Raw genomic sequence first — 27,265 nt, forward strand, 5'->3', positions numbered from 1 at the left:
TGTCCCATCTTTATGTCTTGAGGCAATTTGTGCCTCTTTTGAGAAGTCCTCTCAGGGAGGCTCTGCTTCCACTATACTATGCGCGTACTAACCTACATTTATAACAGTAATTATGCGACTGAATGTCTGTCTGCCTCTCCATTTGGCACAAATGATACTTGCAGATACAGTGTATGGAACATAGTAGAAACTCAATAAATATTTGATTGAACCAATGTTCAGTAAGTATTTCCTGCCACAGCTTATGTCATGATAATTTTTCAGTATAAAGGTAACATACTGGTGTCCCTAAAACACACATTCTGTGAGTTGTAATCTTCAGAGAGGAATTAAAAGAGAAAAGGTGATATTCTGCTACAAACATGGAATATAATGATGACTATCCTATCAATAATATGATTTTTTGAGATCATTTATAATAAATTTTATGAAATATGATATACAAATATTGTAGTAGTAGAAATTCCATTGGAAATTACAAGATCTGATTTTAGCATTAAGATTTGAGATGAAAATAAGACCTTGGTTTACATAATAAAAAAATTTTTGTTTGGTGCTACTTCCTTTCCTTGATTCTTAAATTTCTTGCTCCAAAGAAATTAAATTTAAAGGACTAAAATGTTAGGTTATATTTTAATCACTTCCAGAATTACTTCTATCCTTTGTTGTATTTATCATTACCTTTACACAGCTGACTGATATCCTCAGGCAGAGTTAAATCAGCACATCTCAGAGAAGAAGAAAACAGGCTGGTAGGTTTGGTAAAGGGAGTGTATAAAGGTGACACTTCACTGAACACATTGTCCTGCATTAATTCATCTGGGGTTGGCCTTAAGAAATATTTAAAATACGGAACATGAATGAAAGTCATTAAAATTTTCCTAGAATAATGGCACACTTCAAGGGGTAGTTAAAAGTCAAAATTACCTCATTAGCATAGAAAATAATAAAGCTCTCCTTATTAGAGTCTAGATATATACCTTTAAAAAGAGAATCAAGTGTCTGTAAATAAATGCTGACTTTTTTACCTTCGTTGTGCTTTTTGTACTTTATGATCTATCAAAAATTATTACATATGAGCGTCTCCATTTTTTACTTTTAGCTTGACCATCATATACCTGCTTTACTGAATACCTTAATTAAATAATAAAATTGTAAACTGATAATATCTTCTGATTTTCTTCCTACTCTCTTAGTTAATGTGGTATATTTACCCAAAACTATGCTTTTCATACCATTCCTCTCTTTAGGAAATGTTTTCCTAAAGACAAATTCGAATACATTATTTTCAAATATTATATACTTACTGAGTTTAGGGACAACTGGATGGCTAACAATGACATCATCAAATGAAAATAAATAATAAAACTTCTAAGAAATCCTTTTATATTATCAACAATTATTAACTTACCTCACCATTTATCTAAGTTCTTTTCTATAATACATATTTGCCAATAAACTTTGTTCTCATTTTTCTCATATCATTTGTATCTAGGCATACCTACATTCCACAGTTTAGCTGATTTTCTAATTGGAGGCTAGGAAATGAACTAGTAACTGCTTTTGGTATATGCCAGTTTTCTAACCATGGTTTAATTATTTTTTCTTCTTTTATTACCATACATTTAAGCCATAACTAATAATTATGATACCAATATCATGTATTACTATATATGTTAATATTCTTATTAAACCCATTAGTATTAAAAAATTAACTACTTATATGTTAAGATCTCAGTAATAATCCCAAACTCTTGATATCAACCTTTTAGAAGGGTGGAAGGTGAGGCACTTCTTCAAAAGATCTATCACATTTTCAGGAAGCTCCTGGTAAATAGAGAGAGAAAAGAGTTATTTTAAACAATCCATTTAAAAATTTATATTACTTAAATGTTTGCTACTTTACAATGTTTAGACCTTTTTTGAAAGTCTTTATTTGGACTTTAAACAAATTCATACTAGTTTGTCACTCTGTGAAAAAGCAGATATCTAAACAGAAATAAACATAGCTTTAAAATAGTTTGCTATTGAATCCCAAGTATGCAGAATAAATAAATTTTCAATAACAGATTAACGACAAACCTTTATAATGTCCAGACAACCATGCTCTTCAGCCAGAACTACTATAGTGTCATCTATGCAGTCTATAAAACAGAAAAATTATATGAATTAAAGCTGCTTTTCTAACTTAGACTAACTGGGAATTGAACTCTAATAAATTTTTTTAAATTGTGTAATGCAGTTTTAGAACTTGGAATATTAAAAAGCTTGAGACTTTTTCAACTTTCCTTACATGCTTTGATAAAAATAAAGACTTCAAACACTAAGTATTAATTGTATCATAGATACTGAAAGATAGCACCTTAAATAGTGAGTTAAAGCAGTAATTCAAGGAGGTAAAGATTCTCTCCTTCTCTCTTTCCCTCTCTCTCTCAATATGTATATACACATATTATTATTTAAAAAGGCTTTAGTATATTTTTACGATTATAAGACTAATTTATTTTTATTAAATACAATTTGGAGAATGTACACACGTTTCTCTGGGACTTAAAGTATAAGTTCTACAAACGTATGGACAGGAAGGGGGGAAAGCAGCGGAGGGTGGGGGTGGTGGTGTGATGAATTGGGAGATTGGGATCGACATGTATACACTGATGGGTATAAAATGGATGACTAAAAAGAACCTGCTGTATAAAAAAATAAATACAATTCAAAAAAAAAAGTATAAGTTCTAGTCTGTAGACAACATTTATAGATCTCTAAGACTCCTTAATAGCTATATTATCAATCTTTGATATTAAAGTGGTAAATATTATAAAATTTTATGCAATTTTATTTACAATTCATTATTATTTAATATTTACTAATATTATTCTATACAAATCCTTATTTGTAGACCTTATTAACCTGTACACCAATCTGTCACTCTTTTACACAAAGTGCTCTATCACTGTTTTTCTCTCCTTTTTTACCATACGTGCTTAAATTATTCCATTCTAAAGTGGATTACACAAATTTTTATAAATGTGAATGACAAATATTTGGATTATATACATGTAAAATATATGAGCTTGTAATAAGGAAAAATAAACATTCTTCCTCAGTCATTATTCACACACAATTCACCAAGTAGAAAGCTCAAAAGTTACAATACATTGCCTGAAGGTACCTGTGACAGAGAAGTACAATTTTATAATCTCATATTTTGATTTCACAAGTTAGTTTACTTGGCTAGATCATGCTAAGATTATATCCATGTACATTATAATTCCTTAGTGAATGAGGAAAGCTGTCCTATAATACTTCAAAGGCACTTCTTAAACTGTCCTGTTAATGCTTACCACTGATCATTAGAAAATTAAAGAAGGTGAGGATATTTCAGTGTATCCACTATTTTGAAGAACACATTCTCAATATGCATAATTACTGTCACTAAAGATTATATTTATAGTTGAGAGATAATCAATTGTGAGACACTTACCCAGTGTAAGTAAAAATTTTAGTCTTTCAGAAATATCTAAACTCTGAAATAGCTTTCTTCCCTAAATAAAATGAGAAAAGAAATTCTTGTTAACATTTACATCATTCTTCCCCGGGAGGTCTTTTTTTTCAGCGCTGAAAATGATTTTATCAGTTACCTCTATTTCTCTTCAGAGGTTTTATTAGATTTTTTGAGTTGGCTCCACTAAAGAAAAATCATTGGTGATGTAACATTTTTTTAAATGTTGCGTAATATTTAACACTTAAGCATTTCATATATCTAAGGATCATAACATTTTAGTTTGATCTCAAGCATTCTTCATTTTTGAGACCTACATTTACCTGGTTGTCTAGAGGAACTCCAGGAGTCTTATTTGATTAAAAGACCAAGATGCCATATTACCCTTTCATCAACCCAATTAATTCTTACTTATATAGCATGATCCAGGTAGTCTGTTATCTCCATTAAGAAACATTCCATGACACTCCTTCCTCTTCCCAAAGTGACTTAAGACAACCATTTTTGTGTTCCCATAGCACCTGGTATATTTCTTTATTTTAAGACACATACATTGTATTTTAGTTGTTTCCTTATTAGTTGGCTTCAGGGGGCTCCTTGGAATGGAGTCTTGAATCAAACACTTACAACTTTAATGATCATGTGTTGAGCAACTACTGAGTGCCAAGTTGGACTTTCTACCACCAATTATATAACTTGGGCAAATTACTTAACCACCTTAAGCCTCACTTTTCTCATTTATAAACTGGAATATTAACTATACATGCCACACAGGGTGCAGTGAAGGTTATATGATGTATAAAAAATTGCTTAGCATTTTCTGAATAAAGAAAATACTTCATAAATGTTGGCTATTATTATGTTTCTCTTATTATTAACAAATTAAACTTATATGATCATTTAAATAGACTTAGAAGGAAAAGGCTTAAGAAGATAGCTTGGTCTTTATGTAGAGAAAAAGAGACTCTGATTTTCTGTTTTTTTGTTTTTTTAATAGAGAGGAAAGAAATCTCTTAAAGACTTATGAAATTAGAACTACAGGTGGAGAGATCATTGAAAACAATTTGCCATTCCTCTCTCTCTTCTCAATCCCTTACACTACTATCAACATTAACCTTCTAGACCTAAATGTAAGGCCAGATACTATAAAACTCGTAGAGGAAAACACAGGCAGAACACTCTGACATAAATCGAAGCAAGATCCTCTTTTGATCCACCTCCTAGAGTAATGAAAATAAAAACAAAAATAAACAAATGGGACCTAATTAAACTTAAAAGCTTTTGCACAGCAAAGGAAACCATAAACAAAACAAAAAGACAACCCACAGAATGGGAGAAAATATTTGCAAATGAAGCAACTGACAAGGGATTAATCTCCAAAATATACAAGCAGCTCATGCAGCTCAATAACAAAAAAAAAAAACAACCCAATCAAAATAATGGGCAGAAGATCTAAACAGACATTTCTCCAAAGAAGACATACAGATGGCCAAAAAGCACATGAAAAGATGTTCAACATCACTAATTATTAGAGAAATACAAATCAAAACTACAATGAGGGAGCACCTCACACTAGTTAGAATGGTCACCATCAAAATAATCTACAAACAATAAATGCTGGAGAGGGTGTGGAGAAAAAGGAACCCTTCTACACTGTTGGTGGGAATATAAATTGGTACAGCTTCTATGGAGAACAGTATGGAGGTTCCTTAAAAAACTAAACTTAGAGCTACCATATGATCCAGCAATCCTACTTCTGGGCATATACTCTGAGAAAACCATAATTCGAAAAGATACATGCACCCCAATGTTCATTTGCAGCACTATTTACAATAGCCAGGACATGGAAGCAACCTAAATGTCCATTGACAGAGGAATGAATAAAGAAGATGTGGTACATATACACAATGGAATATCAGTCAGCCATAAAACAGAACGAAATAATGACATTTGCAGCAACATGGATGGACCTAGAGATTGTCCTACTGAGTGACATAAGTCAGACAGAGAAGGACAAATATCATATGATATTGCTTATAAGTGGAATCTAAACAAATGGTACAAATGAACTTATCTACAAAACAGAAATAGAGTCACGGATGTAGAAAACAATCTTAGGGTTACCAGGGGGAAAGGGATAAATTGGGAGACTGGGATTGACATATACACACTACTATATATAAAATAGATAACTAATAAGGACCTACTGTATAGCACAGGGAACTCTACACAATACTCTGTAATGACCTAAAAAGGGAAAAGAATGTAAAAAAGAGTTGATATATGTATAACTGATTCACTTTGCTGTACACCTGAAACTAACACAACATTGTAAATCAACTATACTCCAATAAAAATTTTTAAAAAAGAACCACCTTAAAAAATTGATTTCAGTTTACTTAAAAACTTTAAATGGTCCTCCATACCTTACATAACTAAATATAAATCCCTCAATACAGCATTCAAAGTCTCCTAGGATATGGCTCCAATATAACTTTTCAGTTTAAATGCTTACTCTTTATCTAGCCTGTGATGAAAACACATACACACACACACACAAAGCAGTTAAATTTGATTACTTGCAATACAGTGAACACACTCTGCTATTTAGATTCATGTTATTTCTCTACTAGTAATTTTTTCTTCGTGTCTATCAAAATTCTGTATAGTCATCCCTCACTATCCAAGGGGGGCTGGTTCCAGGACCTACTTGGATACCAAAATCCACTGATGCTCAAGTCCTTTATTTAAAGTGGCACAGTATTTGCATATGAACTACACACATCCTCCCTTATACTTTAAATCATTTCTAGATTACTTATAATACCTAATACAATGCAAATGCTATGTAAATAGTTATAAATACTATGTAAACAGTGCTGTTGCACGGCAAATTTAAGTTTTGCTTTTTGGAACTTTCAGGAATCTTTTTTCAAATATTTTCAATCCATGGTTGGTTGAATCCGTAGATGCAGAATCCACAGATACAGAGGGCCAACTATATCCTTTGTTTAATTCTTACTCCCAAATGTTAGTTTTGTGACTTAAAGAATTCAAAATTCAAAATCCTTTCTCTCAGCACTTTGATGGCACTGTCCCACCGTTGTCTTGCATTCACACTGCTAAGAAGTTTAATGCCAATCTAATTGTTATTCTTTGTAGGTAATATGTCTTTTCTCTGGCACATTTTAAGATTTTCTCAACACTGATAAAGACATCAGAGCTTAGTAAAGGCAGCTTAGCATGTTGGTTAAGGGTACATAAAGCTTTGGACACAGATTGATGGACACAAATCTGCTGAATTAGTTACTACTCTGTTGTAGTAACAGGTTGTTTAACCTCTCTGTACCTCAATTTCCTAATCTGTAAAGTAAAGGTAGTAATTAGATAAACTTTATAAGACTGGCAAGAGTACGGATTGAGATAATAGATGTAAATACATTAGAAAAGTACCTGGCTCTTACGAAGCGCTCAATAAATGTTATCCACTATTTCATCATTAGTCATCTCCTAAAAGTTTAGTATAAGATTTCTAGCTATTTGTTGTTGTTGTTGTTGTTTGTATGTTGTGATTTTTTTTCTTTTGCCTTGCAAGGTAATTAGTATGTTCTTTCAAATTGAGAACTTTACTCTCTACTTTTGATACTACTATAAGATATTAGAACATCTGAATCTATCTTCTAGGTCTTTTAAAATTTCATTTATACTTTCAATCTTTTTATCCCTTTGTGTCATATCCTGGGAGATTAACTCAGTGTTCAGTGTGTCCAGTTTCCTATGATCCAGTTTACGTTTTTTTTTTTTCTTAAAACTCTTAGCTGGTTCTTGCTTTTTTTCAGTAAATGTTCTTGATTCCTAGTTTCTGTAATTGTTTCGTAAATTGAATTGTTTCCTTTGTCTCTTAAAGAACATGTACATTTATTATAAAGTCCTTTCTATTTGTAATAGAATGTAAACTCTATTCGTTGTTCTTTTTTAATAGTAGAGGCCTACTGTAGATGCTTGGTGTTTCTTAGATATCTACTCATTTTTTAATACAGAATTCTCCTATACACGTTTTGGACTATGGAAACTTCTGGGTGACAGAGCAGCTGTACTGACTTCCTGGTAATATGGCAAGATCTTCCTAGCAAAGTGCTAGAGCTTTTTGTCTATTTCCTTAAAATTTCTAACCTGCCAAAAGTTCCCCTTGTTAACTGTTGGTGTGTTATCAATTTATATCTTAATACTTTGTATCAAATCTAAAGGTTTGATGAGGTAGAAGAAGATTTAATCCATCTTAAAACTGGACTCTAAACTTTAAGCACCACTTAAAATGTCATGAAGCCCCTATCATGGAATTAATATTTCCTTTCTTGGAATTCACACAGCTCTCTGTGTTTATCTTCAAAGTTTATGAATTTGCATTAATTTATAAGCTCTTTGACAATGCACCTGAATCACAGTTTATCCCTATTGCATTGCTATACACACTGTAAAGGCTCATCAACATTTGTTGAATCGAATTACTCATATGAGACATACCTAGATCATTAGTAAAGAGTTTAAATATAAATGATGGTAATAAAGAGGAAAAGCTACAAACTTCACATTTACACTTATGTATACTTCACATTCCAATAAAATTCTTCATTAAGGCTATGATTTTAAACAAAAATGAGATTTACTATCACTTCATACCAATGAAAAGAAAGATGGTCTAGACAAAGGATAGCAAAGAATCAGAAAATCTGGCATTTTCCCTTAGAAAAAGCAGTGCCAATGTGTAAGCTACCATGTTATTGTGAATATTTAAATATTAATAATAAAAGCTACCATTTATGGACTGTTTGCAAAGCAACACCCTATACTAAGTACTTTATATACATTATTTCATTTAGTTTTTCCAACAGCTTTACAATATAGATACTATTATTATTTATGGAAGTAGAACCAAAGCCTTAAGAAGTTAGGTTAGTTACCCTAAGTCATACAACTATATTTTGCTGCATTAGATTTCAAACCCAGTTCTCTCTGACTACAAAAGGCTGTCTCTTAACTATTATGCTTTACTACCTCCACTGTTAAATTAGTTCTCAAAACACACAAAATGAAGAAAATAATGTCATCCTAATTCTTAGATATGGTAAAGATCAATGAGTTAATACTTCCAAAATACTTTAAAAATCTCTTGGAAGAGAGAGACCTTCAAGGTAGCAGAGGAGTAAGACGTGGAGATCACCTTCCTCTCCACAAATACATCAGAAATACATCTACATGTGGAACAACTCCTACAGAACACCTACTGAACGCTGGCAGAAGACCTCAGACTTCCCAAAAGGCAAGAAACTCCCCACATACCTGGGTAGGGCAAAAGAAAAAAGAAAAAACATAGACAAAAGAATAGGGACAGGACCTGCACCTCTGGGAGGGAGCTGTGAAGGAGGAAAAGTTTCCACACACTAGGAAGACCCTACACTGGCGGAGACAGGGGTGGTGGGGGGGAAAGCTTTGGAGCCACGGAGGAGAGTGCAGCAACAGGAGTGCAGAGGGCAAAGCAGAGAGACTCCCGCACAGAGGATCGGTGCCAACAAGCACTCACCAGCCTGAGGCTTGTCTGCTCACCCGCCGGGACAGGTGGGGGCTGGGAGCTGAGGCTCAGGTTTCGGAGGTCAGACCCCCGGGAAAGGACTGGGGTTGGCTGCGTGAACACAGCCTGAAGGGGGCTGGTGCGCCACAGCTAGCCAGAGGGAGTCCGGGAAAAAGTCTGGAGCTGCCGAAGAGGCAAGAGACCATTGTTTCGGGGTGCGGGAGGAGAGGGGATTCAGAGCACCATCTAAACAAGCTCCAGAGACGGGTGCAAGCCGCAGCTATCAGTGCGAACACCAGAGACGGGCATGAAATGCTAAGCCTGTGTGCAAGCACAGGTCGCTAGCCACACCTCCCCTCCCGGGATCCTGTGCAGCCCGCCACTGCCAGGGTCCCGTGATCCAGGGACAACTTCCCCGGGAGAACACATAGCATACCTCAGGCTGTTGCAACATCACGCCAGCCTCTGCCGACTAACGCTCGCCCTGCATTCCTTACCCCTCCTTCCCCTGGCCTGAGCGAGCCAGAGCCCCCTAATCAGCCGCTCCTTTAACCCTGCCCTGTCTGAGCAAAGAACAGACGCCCTCAGGCAACCTACATGCAGAGGCGGGGCCAAATCCAAAGCTGAAACCCAGGAGCTGTGAACAAAGAAGAGAAAGGGAAATCTCTCCCAGCAGCCTCAGGAGCAGCAGATTAAATCTCCACAATCAACTTGATGTACCCTTCATCTGTGGAATACCTGAATAGACAACGAATCAACCCAAAATTGAGGCGGTGGACTTTGGGAGCAATGATATATATATTTTTTTCCTTTTTCTCTTTTTGTTGAGTGTGTATGTGTATGCTTCTTTGTGTGATTTTGTCTGTATAGCTTTGCTTTTACCATTTGTCCTATGGTTTTGTCTGTCCGTTTTTTTTTTTTCTTGTTGTTTTTAGTATAGTTTTTAACACTTCTTATCACTGGTGGATTTGTATTTTGGTTTGGTTGCTCTCTTCTTTCTTTTTTTTTTCCTTTTTAAAATTACTTATTAATTTTTTTACTTTTAAGAATTTTTAATTTTAATTATTGTATTTTATTTTATTTTATTCTTTCTTTCATTCTTTCTTGTTTTCTCCCTTTACTTCTGAGCCGTGTGGCTGACAGGGTCTTGGTGCTCCGGCCAGGTGTCAGGCCTATGCCTCTGAGGTGGGAAAGCCGAGTGCAGGATACTGATCCACCAGAGACCTACTGGCTCCACGTAATATCAAACGGCAAAAGCTCTCCCAGAGATCTCCATCTCAATGCTAAGACCCAGCTCCACTCAAGGACCAGCAACTACAGTGCTGGACACCCTATGCAAAACAACTAGCAAGACAGAAAAAGAACCCCACCCATTATCAGAGAGGCTGCCTAAAATCATAAGGTCACAGACACCCCAAAACACAACACCAGACGTGGTCCTGCCCACAAGAAAGACAAGATCCACCCTCACCCACCAGAACACAGGCACTAGTCCCCTCCACCAAGACACCTACACAACCCACTAAACCAACCTTAGCCACTGGGAGCAGACACCAAAAACAATGGGAACTATGAACCTGCAGCCTGAGAAAAGGAGACCCCCAAACACAGTAAGTTAAGCAAAATGAGAAGACAGAGAAACACACTGCAGATGAAGGAGCAAGGTAAAAACCCACCACACCAAACAAATGAAGAGGAAATAGGCAGGCTACCTGAAAAAGAATTCAGAGTAATGATAGTAAAGTGGATGCAAATGTTGGAAATAGAATGGAGAAAATACAAGAAACGTTTAACAAGGATTTAGAAGAACTAAAGAGCAAACAAACAATGATGAAGGACACAATAAATGAAATTTAAAATTCTCTAGAAGGAATCAATAGCAGAATAACTGAGGCAGAAGAATGGATAAGTGACCTAGTAGATAAAAGAGTGCAAGTAACTACTGCAGAGGAGAATAAAGAAAAAAGAAGGAAAAGAATTGAGGAGAGTCTCAGAGACCTCTGGGACAACATTAAACACACCAATATTAGAATTATAGGGGTCCCAGGAGAAGAAGAGAAACAGAAAAGGACTGAGAAAATACTTGAAGAGATTATAGTTGAAAACTTCCCTAATATGGGAAATGAAACAGTTAATCAAGTCCAGGAAGCGCAGAGAGTCCCATACAGGAAAAATCCAAGGAGAAACACGCCAATACACATATCAATCAAACTATCAAAAATTAAATACAAAGAAAAAATATTAAAAGCAGCAAGGGAAAAACAACAAATAACATACAAGGAAATCCCCATTAAGGTTAACAGCTGATCTTTCAGCAGAAACTCTGCAAGCCAGAAGGGAGTGGCAAGACATATTTAAAGTGATGAAAGGGAAAAACCTACAACCAAGATTACTCTACCCAGCAAGGATCTAATTCAGATTCAACGGAGAAATTAAAACCTTTGCAGACAAGCAAAAGCTAAGAGAATCCAGCACCACCAAACCAGCTCTACAACAAATGCTAAAGGAACTTCTCTGGGCAGGAAACACAAGAGAAGGAAAAGACCTACAGTAACAAACCCAAAACAATTAAGAAAATGGTAATAGGAACATACATATCGATAATTACCTCAAATGTAAATGGATTAAATGCTCCAACCAAAAGACACAGACTGAATGAATGGATACAAAAACAAGACCCGTGCATATGCTGTCTACAAGACACCCACTTCAGACCTAGGGACACATACAGACTGAAAGTGAGGGGATGGAAAGAGATATTCCATGCAAATGGAAATGAATAGAAAGCTGAAGTAGCAATTCTCGTATCAGACAAAATAGACTTTAAAACAAAGAATGTTACAAGAGACAAAGAAGGACACTATATAATGATCAAGGGATCAACCCAAGAAGAAGATATAACAATTGTAAATATTTATGCACCCAACATAGGAGCACCTCAATACGTAAGGCAAATGCTAACAGCCATAAATGGGAAAATTCACAGTAACACAATCATAGTAGGGGACTTTAACACCCCAGTTTCACCAGTGGGCAGATCATTCAAAATGAAAATAAATATGGAAACACAAGCTTTAAATGATACATTAAACAAGAGGGACTTAATTGATATTTATAGGACATTCCATCCAAAAACAACAGAATACACTTTCTTCTCGAGGGTTCATGGAACATTCTCCAGCATACATCATATCTTGGGTCACAAATCAAGCCTTGGTAAATTTAAGAAAATTGAAAGCATCTTTTCTGACCACAACACTATGAGACTAGACATCAATTACAGGAAAAAATATGTAAAAAATACAAACACATGGAGGCTAAACAATACACTACTAAATGACCAAGAGATCACTGAAGAAATCAAAGAGGAAATCAAAAAATACCTAGAAACAAATGACAATGAAAACATGATGACCCAAAACCTATGGCATGCAACAAAAGCAATTCTAAGAGGGAAGTTTATAGCAATACAATCCTACCTCAAGAAACATATCATATAAACAACCTAACCTTATACCTAAAGCAATTAGAGAAAGAAGAACAAAAAAACCCCAAAGTTAGCAGAAGGAAAGAAGTCATAAAGATCAGATCAGAAACAAATGAAAAAGAAATGAAGGAAATGATAGCAAAGATCAATAAAACTAAAAGCTGGTTCTTTGAGAAGATAAACAAGATTGATAAACCATTAGCCAGACTCATCAAGAAAAAGAGGGAGAAGACTCAAATCAATAGAATTAGAAATGAAAAAGGAGAAGTTACAACGAACACTGCAGAAATACAAAGGATCATGAGAGATTACTACAAGCAACTCTATGCCAATAAAATGGACAACATGGAAGAAATGGACACATTCTTAGAAAAGCACAACCATCCGAGACTGAACCAGGAAAAAATAGAAAATATAAACAGACCAATCAGAAGCACTGAAATTGAGAATGTGATTACAAATCTTCCAACAAACAAAAGCCCAGGACCAGACGGCTTCACAGGTGAATTCTATCAAACATTTAGAGAAGAGCTAACACCCATCCTTCTCAAACTCTTCCAAAAAATTGCAGAGGAAGGAGCACTCCCACACTCATTCTACAAGGCCACCATCACCGTGATACCAAAACCAGACAAAAATGTCACAAAGAAAACTACAGGCCAATATCACTGATGAACACAGATGCAAAAATCCTCAACAAAATACTAGCAGACAGAATCCAGCAGCAAATTAAAAGGATCATGCACCATGATCAAGTGGGGTTTTTCCCAGGAATGCAAGGATTCTTCAATATATGCAAATCAATCAATGTGATACACCATATTAACAAATTGAAGGAGAAAAACCATATGATCAACTCAATAGATGCAGAAAAAGCTTTTGACAAAATCCAATACCCATTTATGATAAAAACCCTCCAGAAAGTAGGCATAGAGGGAACTTTCCTCAACATAATGAAGGCCATATATGACAAACCCACAGCCAACATTGTCCTCAACGGTGAAAAACTGAAACCATTTCCTCTAAGATCAGGAACAAGACAAGGTTGCCCACTCTCACCACTATTATTCAACATTGTTTTGGAAGTTTTATCCATAGCAACCAGAGAAGAAAAAGAAATAAAAAGAATCCAAATTGGAAAAGAAGAAGTAAAACTGTCACTGTTTGCAGGTGACATGATACTATACACAGAGAATCCTAAAGACTCTACCAGAAAACTGCTAGAGGTAATCAATGAATTTGGTAAAGTAGTAGGATACAAAATTAATGCAGAGAAATCCCTTGCATTCCTATACACTAATGATGAAAAATCTGAAAGAGAAATTAAGAAACACTTCCATTTACCATTGCAACAAAAGAACAAAATACCTAGGAATAAACCTACCTAAGGAGACAAAAGACCTGTATGCAGAAAACTATAAGACACTGATGAAAGAAATTAAAGATGATACAAACACATGGAGAGATATATCATGTTCTTGGATTGGAAGAATCAACATTGTGAAAATGACTGTACTACCCAAAGCAATCTACAGATTCAATGCAATCCCTATGAAACTACCACTGGCATTTTTCACAGAACTAGAACAAAAAATTGCACAATTTGTATGGAAACACAAAAGACCCCGAATAGCAAAGCAATCTTTTTTTTTTTTTTTTTAAAACATCTTTATTGAAGTATAATTGCCTTACAATAGTGTGTTAGCTTCTGCTTTATAACAAAGTGAATCAGTTATACATATACAATATGTTCCCATTTCTCTTCCCTCTTGCATCTCCCTCCCTCCCACCCTCCCCATCCCACCCCTCTAGGTGGTCACAAAGCACCGAGCTGATCTCCCTGTGCTATGCGGCTGCTTCCCACTAGCTATCTATTTTACATTTGGTAGTGTATATATGTCCATGACACTCTCTTACCCTGTCACATCTCACCCCACCCCCTCCCCATATCCTCAAGTCTATTCTCTAGTAGATCTGTGTCTTTATTCCCGTCTTGCCACTAGGTTCTTCATGGCCTTTTTTTTTTTTTTTCCTTAGATTCCGTATATATGTGTTAGCATACTGTATTTGTTTTTCTCTTTCTGACTTACTTCACTCTGTAGGACAGACTCTAACTCCATCCACCTCATTACAAATACCTCCATTTCATTTCTTTTTATGGCTGAGTAATATTCCATTGTATATATGTGCCACATCTTCTTTATCCATTCATCTGTCGATGGACATTTAGGTTGCTTCCATGTCCTGGCTATTGTAAATAGAGCTGCAATGAACATTGTGGTACATGACACTTTTTGACCTATGGTTTTCTCAGGGTATATGCCCAGTAGTGGGATTAGCAAAGCAATCTTGAGAAAGGAAAACGGAGCTGGAGGAATCAGGCTCCCTGACTTCAGACCTTACTACAAAGTTACAGTAATCAAGACAGTATGGTACTGGCACAAAAACAGAAATATAGATCAATGGAACAGGATAGAAAGCCCAGAGATAAACCCACGCACATATGGTCATGTTATTTTAGATAAAGCAGGCAAGAATATACAATGGAGAAAAGACAGCCTCTTCAATAAGTGGTGTTGGTAAAACTGGACAGCTACATGTCAAACAATGATATTAGAACACTCCCTAACACCATACACAAAAATAAACTCAAAATAGATTAAAGACCTAAATGTAAGGCCAGACACTATAAAACTCTTAGAGGAAAACATAGGCACAACACTCTATGACATAAATCACAGCAAGATCCTTTTTGATCCACCTCCTAGAGAAATGGAAATAAAAACAAAAATAAACAAATGAGACCTAATGAAACTTAAAAGCTTTTGCACAGCAAAGGAAACCATAAACAAGACAAAAAGACAACCCTCAGAATGGGAGAAAATATTTGCAAATGAAGCAACTGACAAAGGATTAATCTCAAAAATTTACAAGCAGCTCATGCAGCTCAATATCAAAAAAACAAACAACCCAATCCAAAAACGGGCAGAAGACCTAAATAGACATTTCTCCAAAGAAGATATACAGATTGCCAACAAACACATGAAAGGATGCTCAACATCACTAATCATTAGAGAAATGCAAATCAACATTACAATGAGGTATCACCTCACACCAGTCAGAATGGCCATCATCAAAAAATCTACAAACAATAAATGCTGGCGAGGGTGTAGAGAAAAGGGAACCCTCTTGCACTGTTGGTGGGAATGTAAATTGATACAGCCACTATGGAGAACAGTATGGAGGTTCCTTAAAAAACTAAAAATAGAACTACCATACAATCCAGCCATCCCACTACTGGGCATATTCCCTGAGAAAACCATAACTCAAAAAGAGTCATGTACCACAATGTTCACTGCAGCTCTATTTACAATAGCCAGGACATGGAAGCAACTGAAGTGTCCATCGACAGATGAATGGGTAAAGAAGACGTGGCACATATATACAATGGCATATTACTGAGCCATAAAACGAAATGAAATTGAGTTATTTGTAGTGAGGTGGATGGACCTAGAGTCTGTCATACAGAGTGAAGTAAGTCAGAAAGAGAAAAAGAAATACTGTATGCTAACACATACATATGGAATCTGAAAAGAAAAAAAAAATGGTTATGAAGAACCTAGGGGCAGGACAGGAACAAAGACGCAGATGTAGAGAATGGACTTGAGGATATGGGGAGGGGGAAGGGTAAGCTGGGACGAAGTGAAGAGTGGACTTATATATACTACCAAATGTAAAATAGATAGCTAGTGGGAAGCAGCCACATAGCTCAGGGAGATCAGCTTGGTGCTTTGTGACCACCTAGAGGGGTGGGATAGGGAGGGTGGGAGGGAGCCGCAAGAGGGAGGAGATATGGGGATGTACGTATATGTATAGCTGATTCACTTTGTTATAAAGCAGAAACTAACACACCATTGTAAAGCAATTATACTCCAATAAAGATGTTAAAAAAAAATCTCTTGGAAGACAGAACAACAGATGAATAATAAAAATGTGTGCCTCTAAAGACCTTATTGTCCATGTAGACAAACATGACAAATGCTAAAATAGAAAAGGAGAGAAAAGAAGACAGGAACTAACCCTGGCAGGTATTTGGAGGGAGGATCGACAAAATATTAGTTGTCTCTCCAAGTCCATCCTGATCTTCTTTCTCAATATTTAGGCATTTCTATTCTGCTGAACCTACACGTGGCCACATGAGTAAAGTGTCACTAGTGAAAAGAACAGAGTTGATATCTCCAACTTTTACATCATCTTTTTAAAGACAGTTACCGTGAATTCACTCCTCTCCTTTCCTTATGGCTAAAAAAGAGGATAAAGAGAGCATCTTTGGAAATCAGGTGGTGAGAATGGTGGCGCCATTTCTGATAGCCTAAGTTTTTGCATGATGTCGTGGAATAGAGCCCACCCTAACTTTCTGTGGACCATTACATGAGGGAGAAAAACATCTGTGTTCTTTAAGCTACTGCAGTTTTAATTCCTTTGTTTTTAATAGCTGTATAGTCTTTATTACCCTAATAAATATAGAGGACATTTCGGGAAGGCCTCATAAAAAGCCAACTCAGTTACAAAGTGAGTCTTATAGGAGACAGAATAAGAGAGGAGAAGGGATTTAAGGAAGAAAGAATACCACAGAAGGGAGAGAGAGCATGAACATACCAAAGAGTGTAAGCAGTTTTAGTGTAAATGTTTCTAAATATGCTTAATTTTTTACACTTAGTACAGTGTAAATTTTTAATACTTCATAAAAGCACCAATATTTCTAGATATACCAAAATAATATACAAATAAATTGTCAAACAGGATTTTTTAAGAAGTCAAATTGAGATTTTTTCCCCTGTTATCTAGTCAATTTGCAAAGCAAAAACATGCTACTGATATTACTAAATAGGCTTCGTATCCAAAAATACTTTTCTAAGAAACACACAATTTATTTTTATGAGTTTACTATTTCTTTATACATACCACACAAAGCTCAAATAAAATGATTCCAAGAGACCAGACATCTGATTTGGGGCCAGAAGGCAATGGTTTCTCACTTGGCACATGATCATTGGTTTTGAAAAGTCCTTGTGCAATTACCTCAGGTGCCAAGTATGATGGATACCTAAAATGGTATATTTTAGAAATGAATAATTACTATAAGCTAGAAAGGGGGAAAGAAGTATGTAGTGGTACAATTTTACTATCAGTACAGTACAACCTATGTAAAAGCTCAATGCAATTAAACGAACAACTCTTTCTAGGAAGAATTCTAAACTAACCATAATACAGGCTTTTATGTCTAGGAATCAAGAGCAAATACATGAGTCTCAAATAATTTAAAACCTATCGTGTCTCTGCAATATTAGCTCCTTTCTTTGCTTTCCTCTGTGTTAACACATTGCCTTCTTGCAGCCTTCCAGGTTTCCAGGCGTTTTTCCTTCTTCCTTACTGCCTATCTTCTCTTTATACTTAACTCTTATTTAAAGCATGTATTATCTTTGAAAATAGTATTTATTCTTTTGAATAGTAGCAATGTCAAAATCTGTAAAAATATATAAATTAAAAGGTAAGACTCTCTCCCATCTCTGTACTCCAGTCACCCACACATATGTATGTATAAATAAACTTGATCACCCATCATCATTGCCCCATAGGGAAGCATACTATATGCACTATTCTGTACCCTTTTTCACTCAAAATATATTTTAGAGATCATTCTAAAAAAAAAGTATAGATTTGCCTCATTCTTTTTGAAAACTGCCAATAATTTCATTGTATTGATGCATTTAATTTACTTGATGCAACCGTGAAGAAGGATATGTTGGAAGTTCCACTCTTTTGCTATTACAAACAATGCTGACATGGATATATTACAAATATTCCCTTTCCCATGAATGTGTATGTGTAGATGAAAGACAAATTCCTAGACATGGCACTACAAAGTCATAAGGTAGATGCATTTTAAATTCTGATACATGTTGCCAAGTTGACCTTTCAGGTTATGGCAAGTTATATTCTCATAAGCAATATATGAGTGCCTATTTCCCCTTACCTTCACCAACACAAGTTTTTTGAAAATTGCTTTAGTAAATACAAAAGACAGACTATTAAATGAATAAGGTATAAAGAATAAAGTTTAAAAGAACACCCATGTACCTATCAAGAAGTTTAAGTAAAGAATATGAAATTATCACTAAAGGTCCCTCTCTGCTTCTCCCTAATTATACCTCCCTGGTATCCCCCAAAAGGAACAGACAACTGGAATTTTTGTGTTTATAATCTTCTTCCATTTCTTTATAGCTTTACCATATGTTTGCAACCCTAAAACGTATATTGTTTAGTCAAGCATATTTCTGAATTTTATAGTATTGGAATTATGCTGATGGTATTCCTTTGTGATTTGCTTTTTTAATCAATGTTATTTAAAAGAGCAATGCATATTGTTGCATGTAGATTTAAATCATTAATTTTTACTTCTATTTTATGAATATATCATAATTTATTCATTCTAATGTCAATGGGCATTTAAGTTATTTCCTGCCTTTTATATTATAAACAATGTTGCTAGAAATACTATGTGTACATCTGCAAAAGTTTCCCCAAGGGTATAAACCTAGGATTGAATTTCTAGGCCATAAGACATGTGCACTTTCAACTTTATAATATCATGCCAAATGTTTTTTGAAAGGGATTGTATCAATTTATACTCCCACAAGCAGTGTACAACAGATCCTATTGCTTTCTTCTCCAACACCTGTTAGACAGCAGTGACAGACTTTCTAATGTCTGGCCATCTGGTGGGTGGGACCTACACACTGTTGTAGTTTTAATTTGTATTTCCTTGATAACTAAAGAGGCTGAGGCACATTTTCATACACATAAATTTGTACTATGACGTCATTTTACCCTAAGGTGATCATATTGATCTTCTAAATGAATGTGTGAAATCTCTGGAGACAAGTGAAGTCTAGTAGAAAAGCAATGAACTTAATATTATAATACCTGTATTCTAACTTCAGTCCTATCACATATTCTATATATGATTTGGGTTTCTTAATCTATAAAATAGGAATAATAATGCCTACCTCACAAAACTGTTATAAATATTAGTGAATACATAAAGAAATTTTATAAAAATGAAAAATCTGACACATATGCAATGTTTTAGTTTTGTCATCATTAGCATGATACATTCAGAAGGTAAACTGTTCATTTTTAATCCTGATTTCCAGCACATCTAACCCCAAAATAACAGCATGGGTAGTGAAAAGTCAAGCAATACTACGGGTAAATTGTTATATCTAAAACTTCTGATTGGTGATCTCTGGAAGTATAGAGGTGACTTTTGGTCCCAAAATTCTAATTTTCTTTCTATCAAGGACTTGTTAAGTTAATTAATAAAAATAATAAAACTTAAGATTTTTTAATGTAGATTATCTCCTTCAACAGGTGTCTCTTCTTTAGCATAGCATTTTAACACTCTTACTGGAACTCTGCCGTGAGTATGACTGGTGAGATAAATGTAAGTGGCTTTCACCATCTGTCTGATGCTTTAACAAGGTATTAAGCTACTGGCCAAATAAAATGAATGTCCAATTTCTAACTCTTTACAATATTTTGAAACAGATGTTAACATTTTACTTTGCTGTTCTTTAATATTTGTCTTTTGAATCAACTGCAAGCTTCTTCTGGTGTAAATATTTTCTTTCATGACTTAGCTGTTTGATCACTTTATTTTTCCTGGCTAATGTTTCACATTTTGCTCTTTGATACTTTCTGGTCAGACCTTTTGGGTCAAAGACTTCAAAGTAAGCCAAACCAAACGGCACATGAGACCAATTCTATCCAAGCATTTTAAATTCAAACACAACTCTTCAAAATCCTTGATGTGCTTTAAGAAAAATCACTTCCTTTCTTCTATTCATCATTATAACCTAAAGAACCTTTAAGTAAAAGGCAAAAAATTAAAGTAATTTTTGTTTGTATTGTTTTTGGAGTTCTCTCTCATACAAATTTAGACAAAATGAAGAAGCACATTCACTACAGCTGCCTAAAAGCTATTTTAAAAGGCAATTATTACATATGATGAAGATACCAGAGCTTTATTATGAGCTTAATTTTATTATTTCAAAAGGTTTTTTTTAAAACAAATAGAGCATAGGCTATTTTTACAAAATATTGTTTTTGTGCTTGTGAAAACAATTGTTTGTTGCCTACAACCACAAGTTTTGGTATGTAAAACTATAAGACTATGAAATTATGCACATTAATAAGTAGGCCATCAAACAGAAAATTTCCCATTAAATAATGAGCTTCTTGAAGAATGGGAACCTATCTTATCCATGTTTGTATATCCAGCAGCCATAATTAAAGGTATTTGATAAATATTTTCTTAATAAATAAAGGAAGGAATGACTAAACAATTTATTTTAAGATTAATAGCTATGGCCAAGCTAATGAAAATTTTAAGTGACAAAACTATAAGCTAACTTACAAAGATAAAAGGTAATTTATAAATGAGATCTTTTTTTAAAAACATCTAATTAAGTTTTTAGGCAATGTTTTCCTGCAGAAACATATTCCATGACTCCGAACCATAATTCCCAATAATGGAGTGACAGAACTGACTTTAGGAAGCCCAAAGAGCAAAACACAAATGGATACTATTAAACAGAATCTCACAGCAATTAAGAAATATGCTTAAGGTCTCTAGAGAATTGTATTGTATCATTTTAATTTGCTGGTTTTGATAATTATTTTGTGGTTATGTAAGAAAATTCCTTACTTTAGGAAATACAAACTGAAGTATTGAGGGGTAAAAGGCCATTATACACACTAATAATTCTTAAATAATTCAGAAAAAAAATTATATTATACACAAATACACATACATGTGTAAGATAAAAGAAAGAGAGAAAACAAATGTAGTGAAATGTTAACATTTGGGGAGTCTGAGTTAAGGCTATACAGGAAATTTTTGTACTATTTTGTAACTTCTATGTATCTAAAATAATGTCAAAATTAAACACTTATAAAAGAATTATATTATTAACATGTTTAAAAAGCAACCAAACAATAAATATAATACAAACATCTATATCAAAGCATTCAATTGAGTCCAGGATGAAATAAACTTTCATTCCTTTTTTGGAGGCTAACATAAATCTGGAATTCCATATCAGAACCTCTCCAAACTTAAACACAGACTTTCAGTGAGAGAATCCACCCCATTACCTCTGATAGCTACAGTGACCCGACTTGAAGCTTAATGTACAATTACATCTTAAAGAACAGGGAATTAAACTTAGAAATATTAGAAGATAATATGAGAGTGATTTTTCTGTCTTTTGAGGAACATACATTATCATTAAGTGAGAATCTTGTCAGCCTTCTTGCCTTAAATTTACCTAATTCCGAATGAAATAAAATTAATTTTAGTAAGCATTATAAGGTGAAGAAAGTCAATAATCTGCTAGCCTCACTACCAATTCAATGAAAGATCAACCTCAGGGACCTTTTGTATGCTGGGAAAAACTCATTGTCTACTCTTAGAAGTATATGCAAAATTAAGATATTTTTAATTTTAAAAAGGTAGTTTTATGTCAAAAATAATAAATTAACAAAATACACACTTCATTAAAGATTAGAAAGTTTAAGACGGAACTCAGAAAAAAATAATTCTTACCCAATTGGGAAATCAACATCATCACCATATGCTGTCATGTGATAAAGTCCAAATTTAGCCAATTTAACATGTCCCTACAATAATAAAGGAAGAAAAAAAATCATCATAAAATATTTTAATATCACTGACAGGGAAAATTATGATTATACATTTTATAAGTAAGGACACTATCATATAGTCAGATACATTAAGAAAATGTTATATTTTAATTTGCCATAACTTTATTAAAAACTATTTGTCAGTGTTTGAAGTCGGCTTTATATTCATTACAAACATATATATACACACACACATATTTTTTTATATATATATATCAAAATGACAAATAACATTTAAAACTTTTTGCTGCTTATATTTTCTGGGCTTCTCTAAATAGCAAAAATGTTCTTAGTTGTCTTGAATCCTCAATTAGAATATATTGTGGTAATTTTCACAGAAGAAAATTTTTTCAGGGAGTTGCAAGTCCATTCACAATGTTATAATTTAAACTTGACATGGACGTTTTTAACTTGAAAAGGTCAGTTCACAAATCAAGATATTAGTGAATCTGCTTGATTCCCAACAATTTTTTATACTGTTTGAGAATAAGCATAATTATCACAAAAGCAAGATTCTTAAAAGGCAAAACAAATTTTATAAATACCTTACGTTTTTCCCCTTTTAGATGTTTAAGACTTAAAAAAAACATAGTCAATTTAAAAGTTGTTTTCTTTTTCTCAAGAACTCTATTTCCCAGAATTACAAAACGTTTATATTTTAAAACAATTCAGACAGTTAGATACTCTACTACCGTAAGTATGAAATTAATGAGCACCATTTTATCTTTATTTTTAATATCATAGGGTATATACTGAAAGTCTGGAAGAAAGTCAGAGAAAAAGAATAATCCTACTAATACAAAAAATAATACCCCAGAGGGCTTCCCTGGTGGCGCAGTGGTTGAGAGTCTGCCTGCTGATGCAGGGGACACGGGTTCGAGCCCTGGTCTGGGAGGATCCCACATGCCGCGGAGCAACTGGGCCCATGAGCCACAATTGCTGAGCCTGCGCGTCTGGAGCCTGTGCTCCACAACAGGAAAGGCCGCGATAGTGAGAGGCCCGCGCGCACTGCGATGAAGAGTGGCCCCCGCTTGCTGCAACTAGAGAAAGCCCTCGCGCAGAAACGAAGACCCAACACAGCCAAAAATAAATAAGTAAATAAATAAATAAAAAGAAAGTCTTTCTTCTAAAAAAAAAAAATACCCCAGAAAAAGTTTCCTCAAAACTATTTTATATGCTTATGAAAAAGAATGAAATTATAATTATTCCTGAAAAAATACCACCTTGCTACCCATAATTCTCTTAGAGGTTGACTATCTTCTTAGAAATCCCCCATAAAATTTCCAAGTAGAGAATCAGCACTCCAATTAAAAAAAGAAGCTAGGTATGAACAGCTGGTAAACAAAGAGAATAAATGAGGAATAAAGTGAAAAGAGGAAGTAGGAAAGAAGAATACAGTGGAGAAAACACAATTCAGTTGTGCTATGAGAAAAATATTCTATGTAAATAGTCAGAGAATCTTTCTTAAGGTGAAAGCAAATTCAGAGAAGGAGTGGATTGGGAAGCCACAATGTGTATCTTTTAGAAAATGAATGGAAGGAAAAACAAAACATGAAGTTAGAAAATGGGTCTGGGGAAAAAAGAATAATGCATGTGAAAGACACACGGATTCATATAATTTAGAGATACTTTTTTTTTAAACAACCACAAGTATATTACATTTGTATAATCTTTTCATTATGAATACTCTTAAGACATATTCTAATTCTACAGTCCCTCTGATTAACTGAGTGGGCCTGATTTCAGTAGCTTCCAACATGAAATAAAAAGCAAATATTTAATATACTATTTGATGATTACCTTTCGATCCAAAAGGATATTATGAGGAGACAGTGCCCGGTGTACTATACCATGTTTGTTCATATACTGCAAGCCCTGAAGTATCTCAAATGCTATGCACAAAACCTTTGAATATCTACAAAGAAAACAAAAGAGTCACAGATCAATAGGACAATTACAAAGCAGATATAGAACCTGTTTTAAGAAATAAAATGAGGTTCAGTGATAAAATTCAAAGATATATATATATATATACATATTTTTTTTTTTGGCCACGTGCCTTGTGAGATTTTAGTTCCCCGACCAGGGACTGAACCCAGACACTCAGCAGTGAAAGTGTAGAGTCCTAACCACTGGACCACCAGGGAATTCCCCAAAGAGCTACATTTTTATTGTACCTCCTCTATTCAGAGAAAATAGACTCTACACATTTTCTCAACTATCTACTTCGACATATTTTTGATTTTCCGCTTACAACAGAATTGATCTGACAAAGAACGTAGTTTTCTAAAGGCTACTCCAACTGAAGTATTATTCTTCCACGAAGGTAGTTTAATATTGGTGGTATACAAATGACCTTGACCTTCAGCAGGTTGGGCTTTGCCAAATTATCAGGACACTTTCAGATATATGGCAGAACTAAGTCAATGAAAACCACCTATCCTGCTCAAGACAAAACACCTATGTCCCTGAAAAATAGCTATATTTTACAGCAGATAGACATGAGCTTACCTTCCAGATCAATCCACAAAGCAACCTCCAGTAATTTATTAAACATTTCTTTCTTATCCTATTCTCTCTTAAGCCAACTTCCACAGGGATGCCCAGTTTCTTTGTCTTGCTCTCTCTTCCTCTCCCTCTCTCTCTCCTTTTTTTTTTTTTTTAAAATAAAACATCATTCATATAGGAAGTTAGGAAGAATATACAGAAAAGTAGGGGAGAATAATTCAAACCCAATCCCCAAACCACTAATATTAACATTTGGGTATAGATCTCTTTTCTTCCCTTTTTTTTTTTTTACACTTTAAATCAGACTTTAAAAAACTAAATAAATATGAGGGTAACAACTAAATTAATTTTTTAAAAGGTATAAATAACAAGCTAATAATAGAGATACAATGAAATTATAAAAAAAAATAGTCAACCTAAAAGCAGGGCAAATAAAAGGAAAAAAGAACAAAGAACAAATGGAACAATTAGAAAACAATTAACAGATTTTAATTCAGATATAGCAACCATTACATTAAATGTAACTGCTCCAAACTCACCAATTCAGACTTGATTATATTCAGGTTACAAGGAACCCACATTAAACAAAAAGTGTTAAGTTAAAAGATCACTGATTGTCATGGGCTTGGGTGGAGGGAATGGGTTGATACAAAGGAGTATGAGAAAATTTTACATGATGGAATTGTTCTATTTTTAATTTTGATGATGGTTATAGGACTGAGTTGGTCAAACTGATTTAACTGCACACTAAAAAGGGTAAATTTTAAGGTATGTAAATTAATCGCAATAAACCTGACATAAAAAGTAGGCCGAATACAATTTTAAAAAAGAATAATTGCACTATAACTCCCTCCTCTAAATTAAAACCATAAGAAAGAACAAGAGATGAAAAGTTAAAATCTCTCTCTCTCCTCATCCTAGTCTGACTTTCCAGAAGTAACCATCTTTAGCAGTTTGTGTTTTCAACTCTTCTGGTGGTTAGACTTTTACATAATTATAATTAACTCTTCACTATGCAAGATGATATAATTAACAAACTTCCCCATTTTCCTTTTCTAACTCCTGATTTTTTTAAATTAATTAGTTTATTTACTTATTTTTGGCTGTGTTGGGTCTTCGTTGCTGTGCACGGGCTTTCTCTAGTTGCGGTGAGTGGGGGCTACTCTTCGTTGCAGTGCGCAGTCTTCTCATTGCGGTGCCTTCTCTTGTTGCAGAGCACAGGCTCTAGGCACGTGGGCTTCAGTAGTTGTGCATGCAGGCTCAGTAGTTGTGGCTCACGGGCTCTAGAGTGCAGGCTCAGTAATTGTGGCTCACGGGCTTAGTTGCTCCGCGGCATGTGGCATCATCCTGGACCAGGGCTGGAACCCTTGTCCCCTGCATTGGCAGGTGGATTCTTAACCACTGTGCCACCAAGGAAGTCTCTTTTTTTTTATTGTTTATATTATTTTACATTATCAAATTTTATAAGACAGATAAAAGATACCTTTGCTCCTTTCTCGAAGGCTAAACAAATAAACAAGTAAATATATAACGTGATAATATAGTGATTAAGTGCTAAGGAGAAAAAGTAGAGAAGAGAAGAGAGAATGTGGGTTGCTATTTTATATATACAGTGTGATCAAGGAAGGCTTCACTGAGGTGACATTTGTGCCGAAATCTAAAGGAAATGAAAAAGACATGCAGCTCCCTGGGAAATGTGTGATTCAGGCAGAGGGCACAGTAAGCAAGTCTTAACTGGAAGAATGCACAGCAGTTCAAAAAGAGAAAAACAAACAAACAAAACCCACCAAAAAATGCAATGAAGCTACTGTGTATGCAGCAGAATGAGCAAAGGGTGAGGCTGGGAGGAGATGAGGGCAGAGAGGTAGCAAGTCAGAGGGCTAGATCATGTGAGGCCATTTAGGCCTTGGCTTTTACTTTGAGACAGATGGGAAGTGTTTTGGTACACTGCTGTACTACGTATAGTAAAAATATACCATGGAACTAAGCAGAGAAAGAAATAAAAACCTAAGCCACTTAACCCCTCGCTCTCCAGAGAAAATATCTCAGTCATCAGGATTTAATGGATACTATAATTTTATAATTATAACTCTATTCATGAAGGTTATCATCAGCTACTATCATTTTTTATACCTCATATGATTCTTTTTGTGTTTCTTTTGTATTTAGCTAGAATATAGCCATGAGAAAATTTTTCATAAGGGTGGCATGAGTAGATATTTTAAAGCATAGCATGTCTTAAAATGTCTTACTGTCTCTAAACTTAGAATTTCTCCATTGTCTTCAAGTGTTCTTTATTAATGGTGAGAAATCTAATATCAGTCTGATTCTAATTTTGTTGTAGATACCATGCTATTCCTCTGTGGAAGCTTTCAGGATTCTTTTATACTTTATTCTTAGACTTATAAAAAATTTAGCCCAATATGTCTAG

The 27,265-nt window shown here is 34.6% G+C and overlaps 1 protein-coding gene across 8 annotated transcripts in view; it reads right to left on the reverse strand.

Moving 5' to 3' along the window:
• TBCK (TBC1 domain containing kinase) overlaps positions 1 to 27,265 on the reverse strand; it is a 249,778-nt gene that overhangs the window by 180,166 nt on the left and 42,347 nt on the right. For 7 of the 8 annotated variants that reach the window (XR_005019963.1, XM_036852717.1, XM_036852718.1 and 4 more), the window contains 7 exons: positions 24,127 to 24,241; positions 22,229 to 22,302; positions 17,524 to 17,665; positions 3,485 to 3,545; positions 2,083 to 2,144; positions 1,766 to 1,827; positions 682 to 830 (listed from right to left, as the gene is read on the reverse strand). Coding sequence is in view for 7 of the 8 variants with exons in the window: in XM_036852717.1 (XP_036708612.1) it covers positions 682 to 830; positions 1,766 to 1,827; positions 2,083 to 2,144; positions 3,485 to 3,545; positions 17,524 to 17,665; positions 22,229 to 22,302; positions 24,127 to 24,241 (665 nt within the window). In the remaining variant the exon portion in view is untranslated. Of the gene's footprint in view, positions 1 to 681; positions 831 to 1,765; positions 1,828 to 2,082; positions 2,145 to 3,484; positions 3,546 to 17,523; positions 17,666 to 22,228; positions 22,303 to 24,126; positions 24,242 to 25,927; positions 25,957 to 27,265 lie in introns of those variants that run through there. The other variant, XM_036852720.1, reaches the window with a different exon arrangement.

The sequence above is a fragment of the Balaenoptera musculus genome, chromosome 5 (genome assembly GCF_009873245.2).
Source record: "Balaenoptera musculus isolate JJ_BM4_2016_0621 chromosome 5, mBalMus1.pri.v3, whole genome shotgun sequence".
NCBI classification, from domain to species: Eukaryota; Metazoa; Chordata; class Mammalia; order Artiodactyla; family Balaenopteridae; genus Balaenoptera; species Balaenoptera musculus.